Below are 18196 nucleotides of genomic sequence, written 5' to 3'. Positions count from 1 at the left end.
TTAATTTCTATAATGGCTGAAGGACCATTCAAATCATCTATTCATGAGTGGACTTCAATATGTTTTATTTTTCTAAGAGTTTGTCCACTTGACCAAAGTTGTGAATTTTATTGCCATAATTTTTGATATATTTGTATTTACATGCCCTTTAAATTTCTACTTTTGTATAGATAATAACAAAAATAGAAATAAAAATTTCTACTTTTATTTATTTATCTCTTTTTCTTGTCAGATCATGTCAAATGTTTTTTGACTTTATTATCTTTTCAAATAATCAACTTTGGCCTTTTTGGTCTTCTCCATAGTTGCATTCCAGCTCCTTTGTGTCTACTCTGAAATTTGTGTTTAAGAGTAGACTACTCTAGGGGCGCCTGTGTGGCTTAGTCAGTTAAGCGTCCGACTTTCGCTTAGGTCATGATCTCGCAGTTCGTGGGTTCCAGCCCCACGTCGGGCTCTGTGCTGACTGCCAGCTCGGAGCCTGGAGCCTGTTTCGGAGTCTGTGACTCCCTCTCTCTCTGACCCTCCCCTGCTCACGCTGTCTCTCTCTCTCTCTCCTAGAAATAAATAAAAACATTTAAAATAAATAAATAAATAAAAAGAGTAGACTAATCTAGAGTGTCTACTCTTAAATACTCCTTCTATTTTCAGTGTATTTCCTTCTCCTCCCTGAACTCTTAAACTTTATGGATGGATTTATGAATTGGGTATTTAATCAGCTCTAGGAAATTCTCAGCCATTATCTCTTCTAATATGTCTTCTCCCACGTTCTCTCTCTCCTTTTCTCTTAAAGCTTCAGTTTACTTCCTGAGACCTTTTCACACCGTCTTCCATGACTCTTCACCTCTCTTTTAAATTTTCTTTTGTTTCCTTTTTAATTTTTTTTTTTAAGGGAGAGAAAGGGACTGGGGAGTAGAGAGAGAGAAAATCTCAAGCAGGCTCCATGCTCAGCACAGAGCCCAATGCAGGGCTCAATCTCACAAACTGTGAGACAACCTGAGCTGAAACCAAAGAGTTGGACACTCAACTGACTGAGCCACCAAGACACCTCTCTTTTAAAATTTCTATCTTTGTCTCTGTGCTACATGGTGTATATTTTCTTTTATCTTTAGCTGAATCTAAAACCTGTTTAACCTGCCTATTTTTAGTTTCAGTGGCTGGATAGTTTATTTTTGGAATTCCATTTGATACACATCCAAGTTTCTGACATTTTGTGGGTCTGATCCTTACTTCTGCCAATTTGCAGGTGGCAAAGTAGGACTCCTACGAGGCTTCTCACCAGGTAAGCCTCCTCCTCTTAGACCCAGGGTTACAAGGTTTCTAGCTCTGGAGTAAAGAAAACCAATGGGGACCTCCGAGGGATCAGTTAAAGAGAATAGCTTGTCTGCCTGTCTTCCCAACAGTACTGAGTACACTGAAGAACTGAACACACATTCATCAAGCTGACATGTCAGACCCCATGAGCTTAAACTGGAGAGCTGGTAACACAGATGCCAATGCGAGGCAGATGGTATCATAAACCTAAGGCGGGTACAGGTAATAGACAGCAGGCCTGGCAAACCGGAGAGTCATGCCATGTCCAAATGCCCAACTGTGGTGGCTCCTGCTCAATTTCAGGCAGTTGTTTCCATGGGACTTGAGCCTGTTGATGCCAGTCTTTCCAAGAAGACCAAAATACAGACTTATACCCAACTTGCTGATTTTCATAGTACATGGTGGGTCAGAATGGACTGTGTTTGTGACCCTGGCTGAAGCCTCTCCTTATGAAAACGCCTTCATCTTCCCTGATGCTCTGTCCTTGATGTGCTCTTGGCATTTACGAAGGGGCTGATAAAACAAATAGCCACACCAGAAATGCTTCCATATTCTGTTTCTTCTGTAAAACTATTGCCGAGGTCACTGTCCATCCTGCTGAATGATTCCTCTTATATAGAGATCCAACTAGTTCAGTCCCTAGCGTGGAACACTCTGTGCTTGTTCCGTATACTCAGTCACAGTTCAATATTGGCCTAGGATTTGGCAGATTTGACTCCTTCATCTACTGACAACGACTTCTTCTTCTCCTTCTCCTTTTTAACAAACTGCTTTCGAATAATTCAGATACGCAGAAAAGTTGCAAAGATAGAACAGAGTTCCCAATGCCCCTTGCCCAGTTTCTCCTGTGGTTAACACTGTACAAAAGTGGTACATTACTGTCAGCTAAAGTCTAGACTTAATTTAGATTTCACTAGCTGTCCCATTAATGGCCTTCTCCTATTCCAGAATCTAAGACATCATATTGCATTTTGCATCTACCGATTTTGAATTTCTAATTTTATTTTCCTGTAATGGCCAAATATTTTTTATTTAAAAAATGCCTTTCTGGGGGCGCCTGGGTGCCTCAGTCAGTTGAGCGTCTGACTTCGGCTCAGGTCATGATCTCACGGTTCATGGGTTCGAGCCCCACGTCGGGCTTTGTGCTGACAGCCAGCTCAGAGCCTGGAGCCTGCTTCGGATTCTGTCTCCCTCTCTCTCTGACCCTCTCCTGCTCACGCTGTCTCTCTCTCTCAGAAATAAATAAAACATTAAAAACATTTTTTTTAAATGTCTTTCTGGAAATAGGCAGGAGTATAATCATGGAGATATTTGCAGCTTTGAAAAGCTGGGCCTTCTATTGGTTGAACAAGCGGGAAGGATCCAGTTCCAGTGGAAGGGGGTGCAGCATGAAGAGTGAGCCTTCACTGATCCTTAAACTTTGCTGAGTGTCAGACTCAACTAGCAGGCAGGCAGACATGCATATTCCTTGGCCCTGCTCTCACAATTTCTGAATCAGATCTGGAGTGTGCCCAGGAATCTGCATCTGTAGCCTGCTCCTGGGTGATGCTGGTGCTGTTAATCCATGGACCACACCTAATGTCACGCTGGCTTGGAGAACAGGACATTCTATCTGCTCAGCATGTTGTTTCATGTGATTCCTGCCAGGTGAGGCAGGGGATGTATCCCATTTAACAGATGAGAAAAGTGGTGCCCAGCAAGGCAGAGTATGTGGGCCCAATCACACAGCTGGTTAATACTGACATCAGAACCCCTAAAGGTCCCGGCTCTAAACATCCCCACGTGACAGGGTAGCCAGGCTTTCCCTGCTAAGCTCCAGGCCTCCTTCTGTCCCACAACCCACAAAGCTCATTCCAATCCCCAAACCAGACTTTGTGTTTTCTGTTTCTTCTGCTCTCACATATTCTCATAGCTGGTTCCTCCTTTGCCACTCAAGTTTTGGCTGAAATACCATCTCCTCCAAGAAGTCTTCCTTGACCACCCAGGCTCAGGGCGATCTGCCTCCCTTTCCCCTCCAGTCTCACTGGTTATTGCATCACCAAGTTTTACTGCCTTTACAGCTCTTGTTGTGATTTGAAATGATCTCAATCACTTATTGTTTTCATGTTTATTGTTTCCCTTCCTAGTAATAAGACTTCCCTTCATCTCAGTGCCTGGCATGTGCTAACACTTGGCATACAGACTTGTCAAATGAATGAATAAATAAATAAAGACAAATAAATAAATAAATGGATGATCAGGGGGCTACAGGGCAGTGCTAGAGACTAAGACACCCCCCCCCACCCGCCAGCTTACCTGAAGCTTCCTGAGGAACCTCTCCAGGGCAGGCTTGCCCACAGGCCGGATCTTGTTGCGGTCAAGGTGGACCCGGGCATCCGGCCGCCCATCAGTGCCTGTGGTGGGAGTGACAGTAACGAGTCCCTCGCCAGCCTCCAGCAAGACCCTCAGGATCACAAACCGGGCCTGCATGTGGGCCTGCCAGAGCCAAGAAGAAAGGAATCATTTGCAGCCCTGACTGAAGACATATCAAGAGCTTGAGCCTAATATACAGCACGTGCTCATTAACTGTCAATTATTCTTACCATTGTATTCTCCCTCATTCCGTGGGTCTTTGTCTGCCTATTCCTCTTCCCTGAAACGCTCCCTCCCTGCTCACAAGGGAAGACAGGCTGCCCCAGGAGACAGGAAGGCCATTTCCAGGCAGGACCATGAGCCCTGTGCTCCCCCTTGCCAACCACTACGCCTTTCACTGCTCCAAACGCCACACCGATGATAGCAGGTATCCCCTGGGGTCTCCCGCAATCCAGGTCCCCAAGCGCTTTCTCGCCCCAACCTTTTTTACATTCAACAGTGGGACCAAGTAGGCATCAGGATCCCTGGTTTACAGATGGCAAAACAGAGGCCCAGAGGGGTGAACTGACTTGCTCAGGGTCACACAGCTTTAAAGGAGAGCAAGGACTCACACCTGTTTCCTGACTCTAAAATGTATGCTCTTTTGATGACATAAGGTCGCCTCCTCAGAACATACTTGTGTAACTTTTTAAAATGTCCCTGTTGCTTACCTTATTTCTGAAATACATCTAGTACCTGAGCGTTTTTAGCCTAATGCTCTGGAGGCAGACTGCTTGGATTTGCATCCTGGCTCTGCTACTTCCCAACAAGTTCTTTCATCTTTCTGTGCCTCCATTCCCTCATGTCTACAGTGATAGTAATAATACACTACCGCCTGGGGTTGACACTGGGGACAAATGAGTCCATTCAGGTAAAGTGCTTAGGAACGTGTGTGGCCCAGAGGAAGTCCTATGCAAGTCAACTGTTGACAGTCTTAGCAAAATCTGATTTGCCATCAGAAGGGGATGGGGGATTATCACTCCCATTGCACAGACAGGGACACCGAGGCTCACAACAGTGTGAATTACCCCCGGCCTAGGCATTGGAGTCTGGGAATTAAACCCAGTTTATGTACCTTGAAGGTAGATACGGTTGTCTAATCCCTACACCTAGAATCCTGCCCTTGGCCCTCACCTGTCTCCAGCTAGAAGTCTCAGGGGTGTAGAACTCCAGAGCGAGCAGCCCAGCCCGAACCATGTTGAGCCAGTTCACGTAGATCACATCTTCCGCGTCAGCCCCCTCAAAGCCGAAGATCCTGGGGGAGGGACGGGTGGTGGCAGGGGCAGTCAGAGGCTGCCTGCGTCTTGACCCCCCACCGGCACGCCCTCCGCCCACCCCCCATGCCTGGTGCTCATACTCCAGCACTTGGGGGTTGAGGCACAGGTAGAGGCCCACGCTCTCAGCCCGGCATTCTTCGTAGCTAGAGGCGATAGTGCTGAACTTGCTGTCCCAGGTCTCCCCGCTCCGGTACCAGCTCTGAATCTGGGAGAGGAGGCCCAGGAAGCAGGCTTAGGGGCAGCTGCTACCCCAGCCATGCCCAGCCCAGCACCCTGGGGACCCGCCAAGGCCGCCCTCACCTGCTCCCCCGTCTCTGGGTTGATCACTGTCTCCTGGTCAAAGTTAAATGCTCCTTTCTCATCCTGCAGAAGGGTCATGACATGAGTGAGGGAAAGGTGCCTCTGTCCTGGCCCGGTACTTCAGCCTGGGGATTCAAGGCCATCCACACGCTGCTGCCTCCAAACCTCAGTCCTGGGACACTGGCTGCCCTCTCAGAAACCCCAGTCATTTGAAAACCCAGACCCAGGATCTCCGGAGCCCAGATATGTACCAGTGGATGGGCCAGAAAGCTGCTGTCCCACTATGCGCTTCCCAGTCCCTCGCCACACACTGGTGGAGGCCACGGCCTGTGATTCTCTACCTCAAATAAGCATCAGCCTCGCTATCCACTCCATGTGCCAACTGCCTTTTGGGCACCATCCATTTGTTCCTCACAACTGCCTCCCGAAGAAGGTCCTATTATCCTACCTCACAGAGGAGACTATGAGCCCCACAGAGGATCAGAGCACATAACCCTCACGCACACTGTCTCAACAATAACACCTGTTTCCAGAGGGCCTACTGCATTAGGCAAGCCCTAGGGCTTTGCTTCTATTCCTCATAATAGCCCATATGGTAGGAGGCAGGGTCCCTGTTTTACAGACGGGCCAAATGAGGCTCACTAAGAACTGACTTATCCAACAACACAGTGTGGCCACATTTATCCACATTTCCCTGTGACTTCAAAGCCTGGACAAGGCCCAACGCCAGGCTGCTGTCCCCAGTAGCTGCTCTCTGGATCCTCCTGACCTCCACCGCCTCCCCACTCAGCGAGGTGCCCCATGTCGCAGGGCACAGGCCCAACCCAGAACCCCGCTCCCTCCGCTGTCCTGGCCCCAGCCGCCTCTGGTTATCTCATCTGTGCAGCTCCAGGCTAGCGGTTCAGGATGGGCTCTTCTCAGCCTGGCAGAAAGGCTGTCTGTCTTCTTCGTATTCCCTGAGTGGTTGTCAAGGGGCTGCAGCCATTCCGGCTGGCTGGCAGGAAGGGGCTGCTCTGGGGAGAAGTGACTCCCTAAAATACCTGCAGGGATACAGGCTCCGGGGATCAGTAGTACAAAGACAGACCTCGCTGCAGCCTCAGGACTGGGAGCAGCCAGAGACTGGCCCTCAAAGCCTCCCGGTCCCTGGGGGTGTGACTCAGGCAGGCTTCCCCGGCCTCAGCCACGCAACTCTCCCCGTCCAGGAGACCTCAGCTGGACTGTCCTGCGGGCCCTGCACCCTTGAGACTCCTGGGACATCCTGGGGGAGGGGAGATAGGAACTCCCCTCATTGAGGCGGGGGAGCCGCAGGCACTTCTCACCTGCACGAAGAGCTTGCCGCTGCCGTGCCCCAGCAGCTCATGCAGTCCCACCTGCACATCAAAGGAGGGTCCCTTCCAGCGGATGTACAGGTCCTGGCAAGACAAGCAGAGACCCGTGCTGTCTGCTGCCCCACCACTACCACACAGCCCGCTAATGCCCTTGCTGCCGGGCCGAGGGCCCGCACGGCCCCTCCTGCAACAGCCCGGGAGGAAGGAATTGCCTCCACTGTTTGACAGGTGGGCAAAAAGGCCGAGTGGCAGAGCCGCAAGCCGGGAAGTGGTCGGCCCTGCTCTTTCCTCTCCCTGCCCAGGGCCCTCTGCCTTCCTGTGTCAGCTGAGGTGAGGCTAGGCCCGACCCAGACCCTCAGGCTGCTCACCTTGTCATCCTCCTCCAGGAAGGTGAGCTTCTCCCGCTGCGTAGCATAGGCCACAGCCAGCACGTTTCCCAGTGACACGTTCTTGAAGCCTTCCGTCTGCCTTAGGTCGTCATCTGGAGAAGGCGGGGAGGGAGCCGGGGAGAAGGGGCAAAAATCAAGGGCCACAGACAAGGAGTCTAGACAAGGGGACCAGACTGGGATGGAGAACCGATTAGGGCAGCACGTGGCCAGGGCGCGTGTGTGAGGGGGAGGGGCGACCCTGGAGGCTTGGGGTGCTGGAGGGGCGGGGCCTGAGGAAGCTCACAGTTGGGGATGTTGATGCCAGCAGGGATGCCAGAGCCAGAGAAGGTGAGAACATCCAGGGAGGTGAAGTCAGGGGTGAGGAACTTGTCCTTCTCGAAGGCCGGGGGCCAGGGCAGCTCCTTCAGCAGCTGTTCCGCACTTGCCACCAGACACTCAAACTTGGCACTCATGGCCTTGTTCACCATGGCCACAAAGCCTGCAGGGAGGGAGGGGCTGTGAGCTGGCAGGGCTTGGGAGGGGTCCTACACCCCACTTCCAGCCATCATGCATGTATTGAATGCCTGCTGTGTCCAATACCCTTTGCTGGCCACAGGGGAGAATGGTGACCCAGGCCTGGGCCTGCCTTCATGGAGGTCACCGGGGTGAGTGGGATGTAATGAGAAGACTTCACCAGGTAACATCTGAGAATGGATCTTAAAGGAGATTGCGGGGAGTACATAGAGGGTGGTGGGTAAAGGATCAGATTCCCAGTGGAAGGAACTGCATGAGTTAAAAAGATGCTCTTCCTTTTGGGGAAACTGAGCTGCCCTGCATGGCTAGAGCATCTGACTTGCAAGGTGGTGGCTAAGGCTGCTATGCAGGAGGGCTGGGACTGATCCTTTTAGATTTAATGCAATTGGAGTTCCTAGCTTAAAGCACAGTTTCCAAAGTTGCACTCCATAAAATGTTGTTTCTATAAGAGCCTTCATAAAGAAAGAGCTTCCTGGTTAAATAAGCTTGGATAACACCACATGCTCTATCCCTAAGTTCTTAGAGATTCCTAACGCACATTTGTATATTAGAGGTACTGAAGAGTCCTGTAGGGAAGACCCCTTGCTGCTTAGCACTGAATCCTTCTTGGTATAATTCCCGTTAACTCTGCATGAACTATACCTCGGAAAGGTCTGGCCTAGACTACTGCCTGGTCAGGCTCTTGCAAAGAAAGGATTTACTTGGCCAACGGTTAGACTGGACAAAGCCTTCCTGTCTGGAGCCACTCTGTCAGGAGGAATTGACACACCAGGCCAGGAAGACAGGATGATTAAAAAAGGCAAAGAAGAGGGGCACCTGGGTGGCTTAGTCAGTTAAGCGTCTGACTTCGGCTAAGGTCATGATCTCACAGTTTGTGAGTTCAAGCCCCATGTCATGCTATGCGCTGACAGCTCAGAGCCTGGAGCCTGCTTCGGATTCCGTGTCTCCATCTCTCTCTGCCCCTCCCCTGCTCACATTCTGTCTGTCTCTCTCAAAAATAAATAAATATTAAAAAAACCAATTTTAAAAAACAGCAAAGAAGAAAAAGCAACCTCAAGGATTGGTTAAATGTCACACTATATGTGGCAGCAGCTATATGTCATCACACCAGGTAACGGTTAGACATGTAGTACAATAGTGAATGTCACGGGAAATTATAATATTATGTAGCTATTAAAAAAAAACATGCAGGGAGCCTGGTTGGCTCAGTTGGCAGAGCATGTGACTCTTGATCTTCGGGTTGTGAGTTCAAGCTCCACGCGGGGCGTGGAGCCTACTTAAATGAATAAACAAGTAAAAATAAAAAGAACATTGGGGCGCCTGGGTGGCTCAGTCAGTTGAGCATCCGACTTTGGCTCAGGCCATGATTTTGCGGTTCATGAGTTTGAGCCCCGTGTCGGCTCTGTGCTGACAGCTCAGAGCCTGGAGCCTGCTTCGGATTCTGTGTCTCCCTCTCTCTCTTCCCCACCCTCACTGGCTCTTGCTCTCTCTCTCTCTCTCTCTCTCAAAAAGAAATAAACATGAAAAAATTTTCAAATAAAAATAAAAAAATAAAAAGGACATAGTAGGTCAACGTGTACTGATTTGAAAATATATCCAAAATATTCAATAAAAAAAGCAAGTGGCAGAATAATACATCCAGCATGTTCTCATTTACCTGGACGAATTAAAAGTTGCGTGTGTGTGTGTGTGTGTGCGCACGCGCTTAAACAAAGCTCTGGAAAGACCTGTAGTCAACTGTGAACTGTGGTGACCTCTGGAACGGAGTGTAACAGGGGAGGAATTTCACACTTTATCCTACATACTTATGTATTGTTCCCATTACTTACAACAAATGTGGATTTTTAAATCCCCCCCTACACATTTTTAAATATTTACAGCTCTATATAAACACAAAAAACACAACGTATGTTCCCAATTTTAACCTTGAGGTGGGTGCCATCACAGGTGATTTTTTTTTTCTGTATTTTCAAAATTTGCAACCGTGAACATGGACTAGTTTTCTAACAATCACAATGAATTAGGGTAAAAGTGGGAGCCTCTGAGATCAAGGCTGCTTAGGAGGTTCTGGGGTCTTGACCCTGAGAGAGGCCTGGAGAATCGGGACCCAGGCAGGGAAGCTGCAAGTGTGCGTGCCTGTCTTCCCTTCTGGTACCTGCATCCCCTCTCCCCTCAGCCTGATCTATGCGCTCAGATCTAAGCCACCCCCATAGGCTGTTGGGGCTTTCCTCTCTCCTCCCAGGCTAATCTCTCTGGCTTCTAGCAGCTGAGTACTCCAGACTCTATCTCCAGGGGCTGGGGACGGTAAGGTTTCGCACAGAAGTCTAAGTCCTCAGGCTGGATGCCTGGGGATATGGGCACAGGCATGGGGGCTAAGGCAGCCTCCCACTTGCTCTGGGATGACAGCAGCCAAGTCAAGTTCACAGCCATGATGTTAATTATGCTCCCAGTCACCCAGCACCTTTCATGTGCCTGGCATTGTGCCGAGCAGCCTACGTAGAATATCTCACTTTCCACGACACCCAAAAGAGAGTGCAGGATTCTCATCTTTGGGTTTACACAGCTGGGGAGGTCACACAGCTGGTGAGTGGCAAAGCTGGGCTCTGGATCAAAGCAAAGGCAGAACAGCAAAGTGGCTCTGAACTGAGGGTCCAGGCTTAGCCACCCCCCAACCTCAGTAAGCACCTCTGTATAGTGAGGATAGAATTCTCGTGGGATGACGGAGTCCAAAGGAGCTGACGCAGTTAAGTACTGCACGGTAAATCACCACCCCTGGTTCTGATCACTGTTATTATTACTGCCAAGGGGGGAGGGGAGAACCCTCAGGGGACATGGGATAAGGATTTGCAAGCTGACCCCCTTCCTCCCAGAAGTTACCTTCAAACTCTCCACGGGAACCAAAGGGGTCTCGGTAGCTCTCGATGAACCCGATGTAACTGGGGGAGAAAAGGGCAGAGATAGAAGAGGGGCAGGCGGGGGAGGGGGGAGCCGGGGTGAAGGCTGGTGCCTCACCTCTCCACGATGGGGCCTTTGTCCTGTATCCAGAAGCGGGAGCCCCTCTTGTGTGCCTCGATGGAGCCCTGGGTGAAACTCTCTATGTACTGAACCAGCATCTGTTCCTGCCGGCTGTTGGCTGCATATGCCTGGGGGGTGGGGGGGAGCGAGGGTCGGTCAGGCCACCCACCTGTCCTGACGCCTGTCTCTGCTGCCCACAGGGATCTGGAGCTCGCACACCTCAGCCCTACCTTGGCTTTCTCCAGGTGCTCCACCACCTTCTGGAGGATGGGTGCGTAGTCCCCCCGCGTCACCCGAAAATGGCTCCCCCGGAATTCGTAGCTCTTCAGCCTGGAAGTCATTTCAGAATGCAGAGCAGGCTCTGAGGGAAGAAGGGTCGCTACTGTCAGACAGCCCAGCAGGCTCCTCCCCGTGATACTCCTTTACTCTGTGATCTTCAATGACTCCCCACTGCCTACAGAAACTAGCATAAGCTTTCATTTTCAAAAATATATAGATTACATAATGTGAAATGTCCTTTTTATACTTTTAGAGAGTGCCTGAGGGGGAGGGGCAGCAAGGGAGAGAGAGAATCCTAGGCAGGCTCCACACTCAGCACGGAGGCCGGCACAGGGCTCAATCCCACAACCCTGGGATCATGTCCTGAGCCAAAATCCAGGGTTGAACACTCAACTGACTGAGCCACCCAGGCACTCCCATAACAGGAAATGTTCTAAGTGCTCCACACATGTTAACTCATTTAAGCCTCACATTAACTCTAGGGGGAGTGATCTCCATTTTACAGATGGGGAAACAAAGGCACCGAGAGGTAAGGTAAGTTTCTGACGGTCACACGGGCAGCAAGTGGCAGAGCAGGATTCAAGCCTAGGGTGGCCAACTGTATTTAAAAAGACAGCCATCCCCTAACTGTAATCACAACGGGCCTTACAAGGAAACAAGAGGGTGAAAACAAAGTAGGAGGCATGATGAGAGGAGGAGGAGGTTGGAGAGAGGGGAGGAAGGGGACAGGAGCCAACGAGAGCAGGCAGCCTCTAGAAGCTGAAGCTGAAAGGAGGATTTCCCCTGGAGGCTCCAGAAGGAACTGGATTCTTGTTTTTGACTTTGGACCAGAACAGTGACAGAATGTATGTGTTTTACGTGTTGTTGCTGAGCAGTAGAATAAACTTCTAGACCACGTTTAAGAAAAAAGGATAACCACGGTGTCTCCCACGAGCCAATGTGACATTTCCCATGTCCCAACATGACATCTCCCACCTTCTAGTGTGACATCCCCCATTAGGATGTGTCATTAGGATCCCTCCTCTTTTATTTTTAAAAATTTTTTTAATGTTTATTTATTTTTGAGAGAGAGACAGAGACAGAGTGCAAGCGGGGGAGGGGCAGACAGAGAGACAGACACAGAATCTGAAGCAGGCTCCAGGCTCTGAGCTGTCAGCACAGAGCCCAATGTGGGGCTCGAACCCACGAACTGTGAGATCATGACCTGAGCTGAAGTCAGACGATCAACCAACTGAGCCCGCCAGGCGCCCCTAGGATCCCTCCTTTTGACACTGGGCAGGCTTGTGACTACGGAAGTGACGCCATGTGACTGTTGAGGCCAGGTCATAAACAGTGGCTCTCTGGGAATGCTAGCCACTGTGACCACGTGAAGAAACCACATGAGGCGCTTTAGCCGACAGCCCCTGACAAGGTCCTGGCCGACAGCTAGCATCTTCCACCAGATGCATGAGTGAGAGCCTGCAGGTGATTCCAAGCCCCTGGCTGTTGATGACCCCCCTGCCTCCCCCACCCCAGCCTCCGAGTCTTCGCAGCTAAGGCCTCAGACATCGTCATCAGGCGCCAGCTGTTCCTACCGTGCTACATCAAAAGTACTGACCCAGAGAGTCTGCAAGCAGGAAACGGTGGGTTTACATCACTAAATTTGGGGGGCATTTGCACAGAGCCATAGATAACACAACAGGCACAGCCAGGCAGCCTGGCTCGGAGCTGCACTCTCGGGCACCGGCCCAGATGCAGGGAAGAATACGTAAGTACTGGCCCAGCTTACAGTCCCTCGAAACCAATCTCCCTTTCCTTCGTCAAATCAAACTACTCGCCAACCAGTAAACTCCCCCTCTACCACGCTCTGGGGCTCACACTGTTCCCTCCACCAGAAGTGCGGATCCCCAGCCATCTCTTCACATACCAAATATCTGAGTTTCTACCAAGTGCTAGGCACTGGGGAGAGAGTGGTGAATGAAACATACAATTCCTCCCTTTGGGGAGCCCGTAGCCAACAACAGCAAAAAACCTGGGGAATTACTGGGCGTGCTGGTGGGAAAAGAACAGAAAAGTCATTGAAAGGCAGGGAAAGGTTCTGGAGGTGATGCCCAAGCATGGCCTTAAGGATGAGTAGGTATTCATCACGTGAGCAAAGGGAGGGAAGCCTCTGAGGTGGGAAGGGGATCAAACTGTGCAAAGTCCTGGACAGCGGATGTGAGAACATGGGGTTTTCAGGAAACTGTAGGCGGCTGGGCGTGGCTGGAGCACAGAGTCTAAGAGGGAGGCTTGCAGGGATATGAGGCTGGGGGCCGGGAGGAGGCGAGTGGGTGGAAAAGGGAGGGCCAGGTTGCAAAGGTCCTCATAGGGGCCTGGATATTTCTGTCCACACTGCATGCATTTCCTTCTCACCTGGCAATGGACCCCAATGTTCCTCTGAGGATCCCCCACCACGACCACCTCCAGTTCAGGTAAGAGGGAGGGGCTGACCTCATCACCTGGCTCTGAGGTAGGCTTGGGATCAGGGTCTAGACAATTAGAGATCCATCCCCTGACCACAGGGATTGGTTCACAGATAAATATGGTACCCAGGATAGGGAAACTAGAGCCACTCCCAGACCTTATGAAGAAACTTCTGGGAGAACAGGGCCCTCTTTCTGCCGGAGTGGCCAGGCTGGTGACTATCGGGCCCCGTGTGGGGGGAACATGCTGTGGATGAAGTCAGAGAGCTGAGCCAAGACACAGAGAGAGAAATTTCTCAGGATACTGTCTGAGCAGCTGCATCCAAGGTGCTTGAAGCCATCCTTCTCCAGGAATTCTTAATTACCCAAGCCTGTTAAGTACCCTTCTGGTTCAGGCAAATCTGAAATAGATTCTTCATTTGCAAAGAGTTCTGAATGATAGGGGCGCCTGGGTGGCTCAGTTGGTTAAGTGTCCAACTCTTGGTTTTGGCTCAGGTCATGACCTCTTGGTTTGTGAGATCGAGCCCCATGTCGGGCTCTGCACTGACAGTGTGGAGCCTGCTTGGGATTCTCTCTCTCTCAAAATAAATAAAGAAACATTAAAAAAAAAAAAAAAGTTTTGAATGATACAGCAGTGGATTTGGGCTTTACCCTGAGGGTATTTGATATCAAGGAAGTGGATTTTAGTACATTAGCCATCCCTACCTTTCTATATTCCCAACCTCCAAGACACATATGGTCCCCTCTTCCACTAAGCCTTCACTGATGTACAGTTTGTATTTCTCTTCTAGGCTGTCAAGGGGCATATGGCCCAGCCTCTCTTCCCATTATTTATGTGGATTGTTATTTGTTGTGCTGGGGACCATGCCCCCCAACATGGCTCCCATTAGAGGTTTGCAGCAGTAACATCTGCCAAGTGGAATGGAACCCCTTTTCCCATTCTTGTGTTTCCCCCCATTTCTTTACTGTCACAACCAGCACCGGGGCTTGAGCTCCCTTCAGGGGGGCCACCATACACAGCACGGCATGGAGCATGGTAATGACTGTAAGTCTGCAATCAACATGGGCCGTGACTATTATGACTGCTCTTCCCTGCAGCTACCGCATAACCACGAGCCCCGGTCTTCAGTTCAGCCCCCTCCGCCCTGGTCCAGGAGCACTGAGGCAGGAGTAGAAGGGGTATGTGAAGCAGCTCACCCGTGCCAAGCACAGAAGCCAGCCGCACCTCATAGCAGGGCTTCCCATCCTGGTCCACATCCTTGAAGAGCCGTGTGTTGTAGGCACTGAGGTTCTGGAAGAGACCAGGGCAGGGGTTCTGGGGAAGAGTAAGTCCAGAGGGGGCCGCAAGGTGGGAGTAGGGGAAGGGTCACACCAGGGAGAGAAGATACAGAAGCAAAGCAGGCCGGGGCCTCTGGGGGAAGCTGCCCAAGGTAGGGGAGCGGGTGGGCTGCAGGACAGGCTCTCCAGCTCTGCTCTACACGTGGAGCGCTAACTTTTATTAAGCGCCGACCCGACTGGGCCCAGCACTGCATGCCCTCAGCCAACCCAGGGCTACGCGAGGCAGCAGACATGATACTGGTCACATAGCTGCTGGGAGGTGGAGCCGACATGTGGACACCAGGGCCCAGTGGGAGGCGGCTCTGACACCAGAGCATCGTCCTGCGGTCCCGCCCAGAGGCTGTCATTAAGTCCTTCCGTCTGGGGCGGGGGAGCTCCATCATGGCCACCGGCCAAGGGTGAACATCGTCTTCACTGGGGCCAGGCCAACTCACGGACAAGGATTCCCAAGTCTTGTCCACCTCAAACACCCAAGATGCCAGTGTCTCTGGGCCCAAGCTGAGACCCAGAGTGGGGGCCAGTAGTGAGGGGGCCCCATCACACCACTGTCCCGGGCTCCTCAACCCTCAAACCTGTGAGTCCAGAAAGTCTTGGGCCAGTTTGGCATCTTCCATGGTGCAGTTCCCAGAGAAATAGGTGGTGATTCCCTGTCAAGGAAGGGGATGGACGGGAAGAAGTAACTGCCGGAGGGGAGGGGGGTTCCTTCCCAGCACACTCCCCCCAACAGCCCCAGGTTTCCGGCACCTCCTCCCAGCAGCCTCCGCCCTGCCCCCTCCATCTCCTTCCTGGGGGGAAAAACTATACCACACGTAACAAAGAGGGGTCTGTCTCTAGCTCCCCTGTCGCTCCACTCCTTTCACAGGCTGGCCCCCCCCACGGGCTTGCCGCGTCCCTCACACCACGCAGCTGCCCAGTGGCCTCCAGAGGCCGGAAGCCTGTCCTCCCCCTCTCCCGTCTCCCCCTCCCCAGCTCCCTCTCGCTCTCGGCTCTTCTCTCCTTCCCTTCTGCACACACCACCCCGGTGTGCAGGGCTTTCAGAAAGCATCCAACCAGCCTGCTTCCTAGTTTACAAATGACAAAACCGAAGGCCACAGCGGTGTGAGCCGCTCCTCCCTAAGGCTGTGAGGCAAAGCCCACTGCCTATCCGATACCCTTCCCCCCAAGCCTGGTGGCTTCAAGGACGCCCTCCACTCTCCTGCATGGCTGGGGGGCCTCACCTCCTTCCCCAGCCCAAGATGTCGAAGCCGTGGCTCCAGAGAGAACATGAGCTCCCCGCAAGTCTGCCAGAGGCTCCTGACTTCTTCGGGGTGCTTCTGAGCAGCCTTACTTCCCAGGAACACACGCTCCAGCTTCTCCTGCAGGGGAGGAGAGAAGAGCCACTGGCTCGGCCACACCACCCAAGCCTGTCGGCCGGACCCTCCGCGTCCATCCCGCAGCCCTTCTCCCAGGGTCCGAGACCTTCCGGCTCAAAGAACGGTCGATGGACCAGCAGTGTTGGTGCTACTTGAGAAATGTCGACCCTCGGGCCCCACTGCAGACCCGTTCAGTCAGAAGCCGCATTTCAGCAGGACAGCTAGGCAATGTGCATATACAGTTAGCGCTCAGAGCCCTGGTATAAGAACTGTATCTGCCCGGGGGGGCTTGGGATCCACGGTCCCGGGGAGGGACTCCCATGCCCAGGCCTCTCTACCATCCCCAGCGATGACCAGGCTCTAGTTCTGCAAGCACTTAACAGTTCACAGAACATTTCCACATCCTTCCCTTGTATGCCCCTCAGGTCAGCGCGGGCAGGAAGAAACACTGCTCTCCCCTTCTATGTGAGGAGGCTATAGTACCCAGCGAGGCTGGGTGGCTCACCCAGAGTCATGCACCATGGCAGTGACAGGGTCAAGGCTCCGCTCGGGCCCCCGCTACCATCCCACCAGCCCCAAATTCCTCACCTTCCCCAGCCTTCCCTCAACTCACCTTGGGCAGGTTGGGAACAAACTTGGTGTCGCCAAAGGACTTGTAGTTGCCCATGTTGGAGTAGACACCTGCGGCATAGACCAGGAACGCCTGCGGGGGAGGTGGGCATCAGAGACCTCTGGCAGCACAGCCCCCCCCACACCAGGGAGGTCCCCTCCTAAGATGGTAACACCCAGAGGAACCAGTATAGGCGAGCCTGGGAAACTGGGGGGCAGGGCCCCAGTCTGGCCACAAAACACTTTCACACGCCCATTGTCCAGCCAAACCAGTCTTTTCGGCAGCCCCCAAACTCATCCACCTTCCTTCCCATTCTGCCCAGCACCCTCCCAGCCACTTGCAGCCACCTCACCTGACCTCAAAAGCCCCGTTTAGACACTGCCTCCTTCCAGGAAGCCCAGGTGGCTCAGTCCATTGAGCGTCTGACTGTGGCTCAGGTCATGATCTCGTGGTTCATGGGTTCGAGCCCCGGGTCAGGCTCTGTGCTGACAGCTCAGTGCCTGGAGCCTGCTTCCAATTCTGTGTCTCCTTCTCTCTCTCTCTCTGCCCCTCCCCCATTCACCCTGTCTCTGTCTCTCTCTCAAATATAAATAAGCAGAAAAATTAATAAAAAAGCAAACAAAAAACACACTGCCTCCTTCTATAGAAAGCCTGTCCTCTGCGTCCAAACTGCCAGGAAGCTAGCATTGAAAGCATCGAATGATAGAGCCAGAGAGGCCTTGATCAGGGGCTCTACAGCTTTTGCAGGCCCAAAACTTAAAAGTCTTCCTTCCCCTGGTAACAAGACCTCAATCTTCCTCTGGAAAAGGGGGGACTCTCCCTTCCCTAACTCGCCACGTAGGCATAGGCTGAGGCAAGACTGTAAAAGCCCTGCCCAGGCAACTTCCAAGTGGCAGAGAGTCTCTTTTCATACTAGGGATCGCCCTGGAGCTCCTCTATTGAAGTGAGGAAAGAAAGCAAAGCTGAGAGATGAAGATCGCATCACAATGGTAGCACCGAGCCCCTGAATCTAGCTGTGCCTGAAGCCTGACCTAGCCCTGGCCTCCTCAATTGCGTGAACCAATAATTCTCTTTTTTATTATTTACTTATTAATTTTAAAAAATTGGAAGGCTTCACAAATTTGCGTGTCATCCTCATGCAGGGGCCATGCTAATCTTCTCTGTATTGTCCCAACTTTAGTATATGTACGGCTGCAGTGAGCACACTCTCTTTTTAAAAATACCTTATTTTTTAGAGCATTTTAGGTTCACAGCAAAACTGAGCCAAAAGCATACAAATTCTCCAGGTACTCCCTACCCCCCCACATGAACAGCCTCCCCTATTATCAACATCTTCCACTAGAGTAGCACATGTGTTACAACTGGTGAGCTGACATGGACACATCAGCACCCAAAGACCTTAGTCTACTTAGGGTTCACTCCTGGCGTTGTGCGTTCTATGGGTTTAGACAAATATGTGACATATATCCACTATTAGGTATACTCCTCTGTACTATAGAAGAGTTTCACTGCCCTAAATCTCCCTCCCCTCACTGGCTGGCAACCACTGAGTTTTATTACCTCCATGGTTTTATCTTTTCCAGAATATCATACAGTTGGAATCAAATGCACATAGACTTTTTTTTTTTAAGTTTATTTATTTATTTTGAGAG

The 18196-nt window shown here is 51.5% G+C and overlaps 1 protein-coding gene and 1 non-coding gene across 6 annotated transcripts in view; both read right to left on the bottom strand.

Annotated features, from left to right (window-relative positions):
* The window catches only part of DPP3 (dipeptidyl peptidase 3), a 38222-nt gene that overhangs the window by 8621 nt on the left and 11405 nt on the right, over positions 1-18196 (bottom strand). For all 5 annotated transcript variants that reach the window (XM_039244862.1, XM_039244863.1, XM_039244864.1 and 2 more), the window contains exons 3-16: positions 16548-16637; positions 15800-15937; positions 15155-15229; positions 14442-14535; positions 10755-10885; positions 10522-10652; positions 10387-10445; positions 7280-7474; positions 6976-7088; positions 6599-6691; positions 5280-5342; positions 5060-5184; positions 4837-4957; positions 3607-3786 (exon numbers count right to left, since the gene is read on the bottom strand). In XM_039244862.1, coding sequence (XP_039100793.1) covers positions 3607-3786; positions 4837-4957; positions 5060-5184; positions 5280-5342; positions 6599-6691; positions 6976-7088; positions 7280-7474; positions 10387-10445; positions 10522-10652; positions 10755-10885; positions 14442-14535; positions 15155-15229; positions 15800-15937; positions 16548-16637 — 1608 coding nt within the window. The remainder of the gene's footprint in view (positions 1-3606; positions 3787-4836; positions 4958-5059; positions 5185-5279; positions 5343-6598; positions 6692-6975; positions 7089-7279; positions 7475-10386; positions 10446-10521; positions 10653-10754; positions 10886-14441; positions 14536-15154; positions 15230-15799; positions 15938-16547; positions 16638-18196) is intronic.
* LOC120240233 lies at positions 17642-17750 on the bottom strand. Its single transcript, XR_005530600.1, has one exon. It is a non-coding gene; the product is annotated as a U6 spliceosomal RNA (small nuclear RNA).

This window comes from Hyaena hyaena, unplaced genomic scaffold (genome assembly GCF_003009895.1).
Source record: "Hyaena hyaena isolate Hyena2069 unplaced genomic scaffold, ASM300989v1 scaffold_248, whole genome shotgun sequence".
Lineage (NCBI taxonomy): Eukaryota > Metazoa > Chordata > Mammalia > Carnivora > Hyaenidae > Hyaena > Hyaena hyaena.
This window is presented reverse-complemented; position numbering and strand designations above follow the sequence as displayed.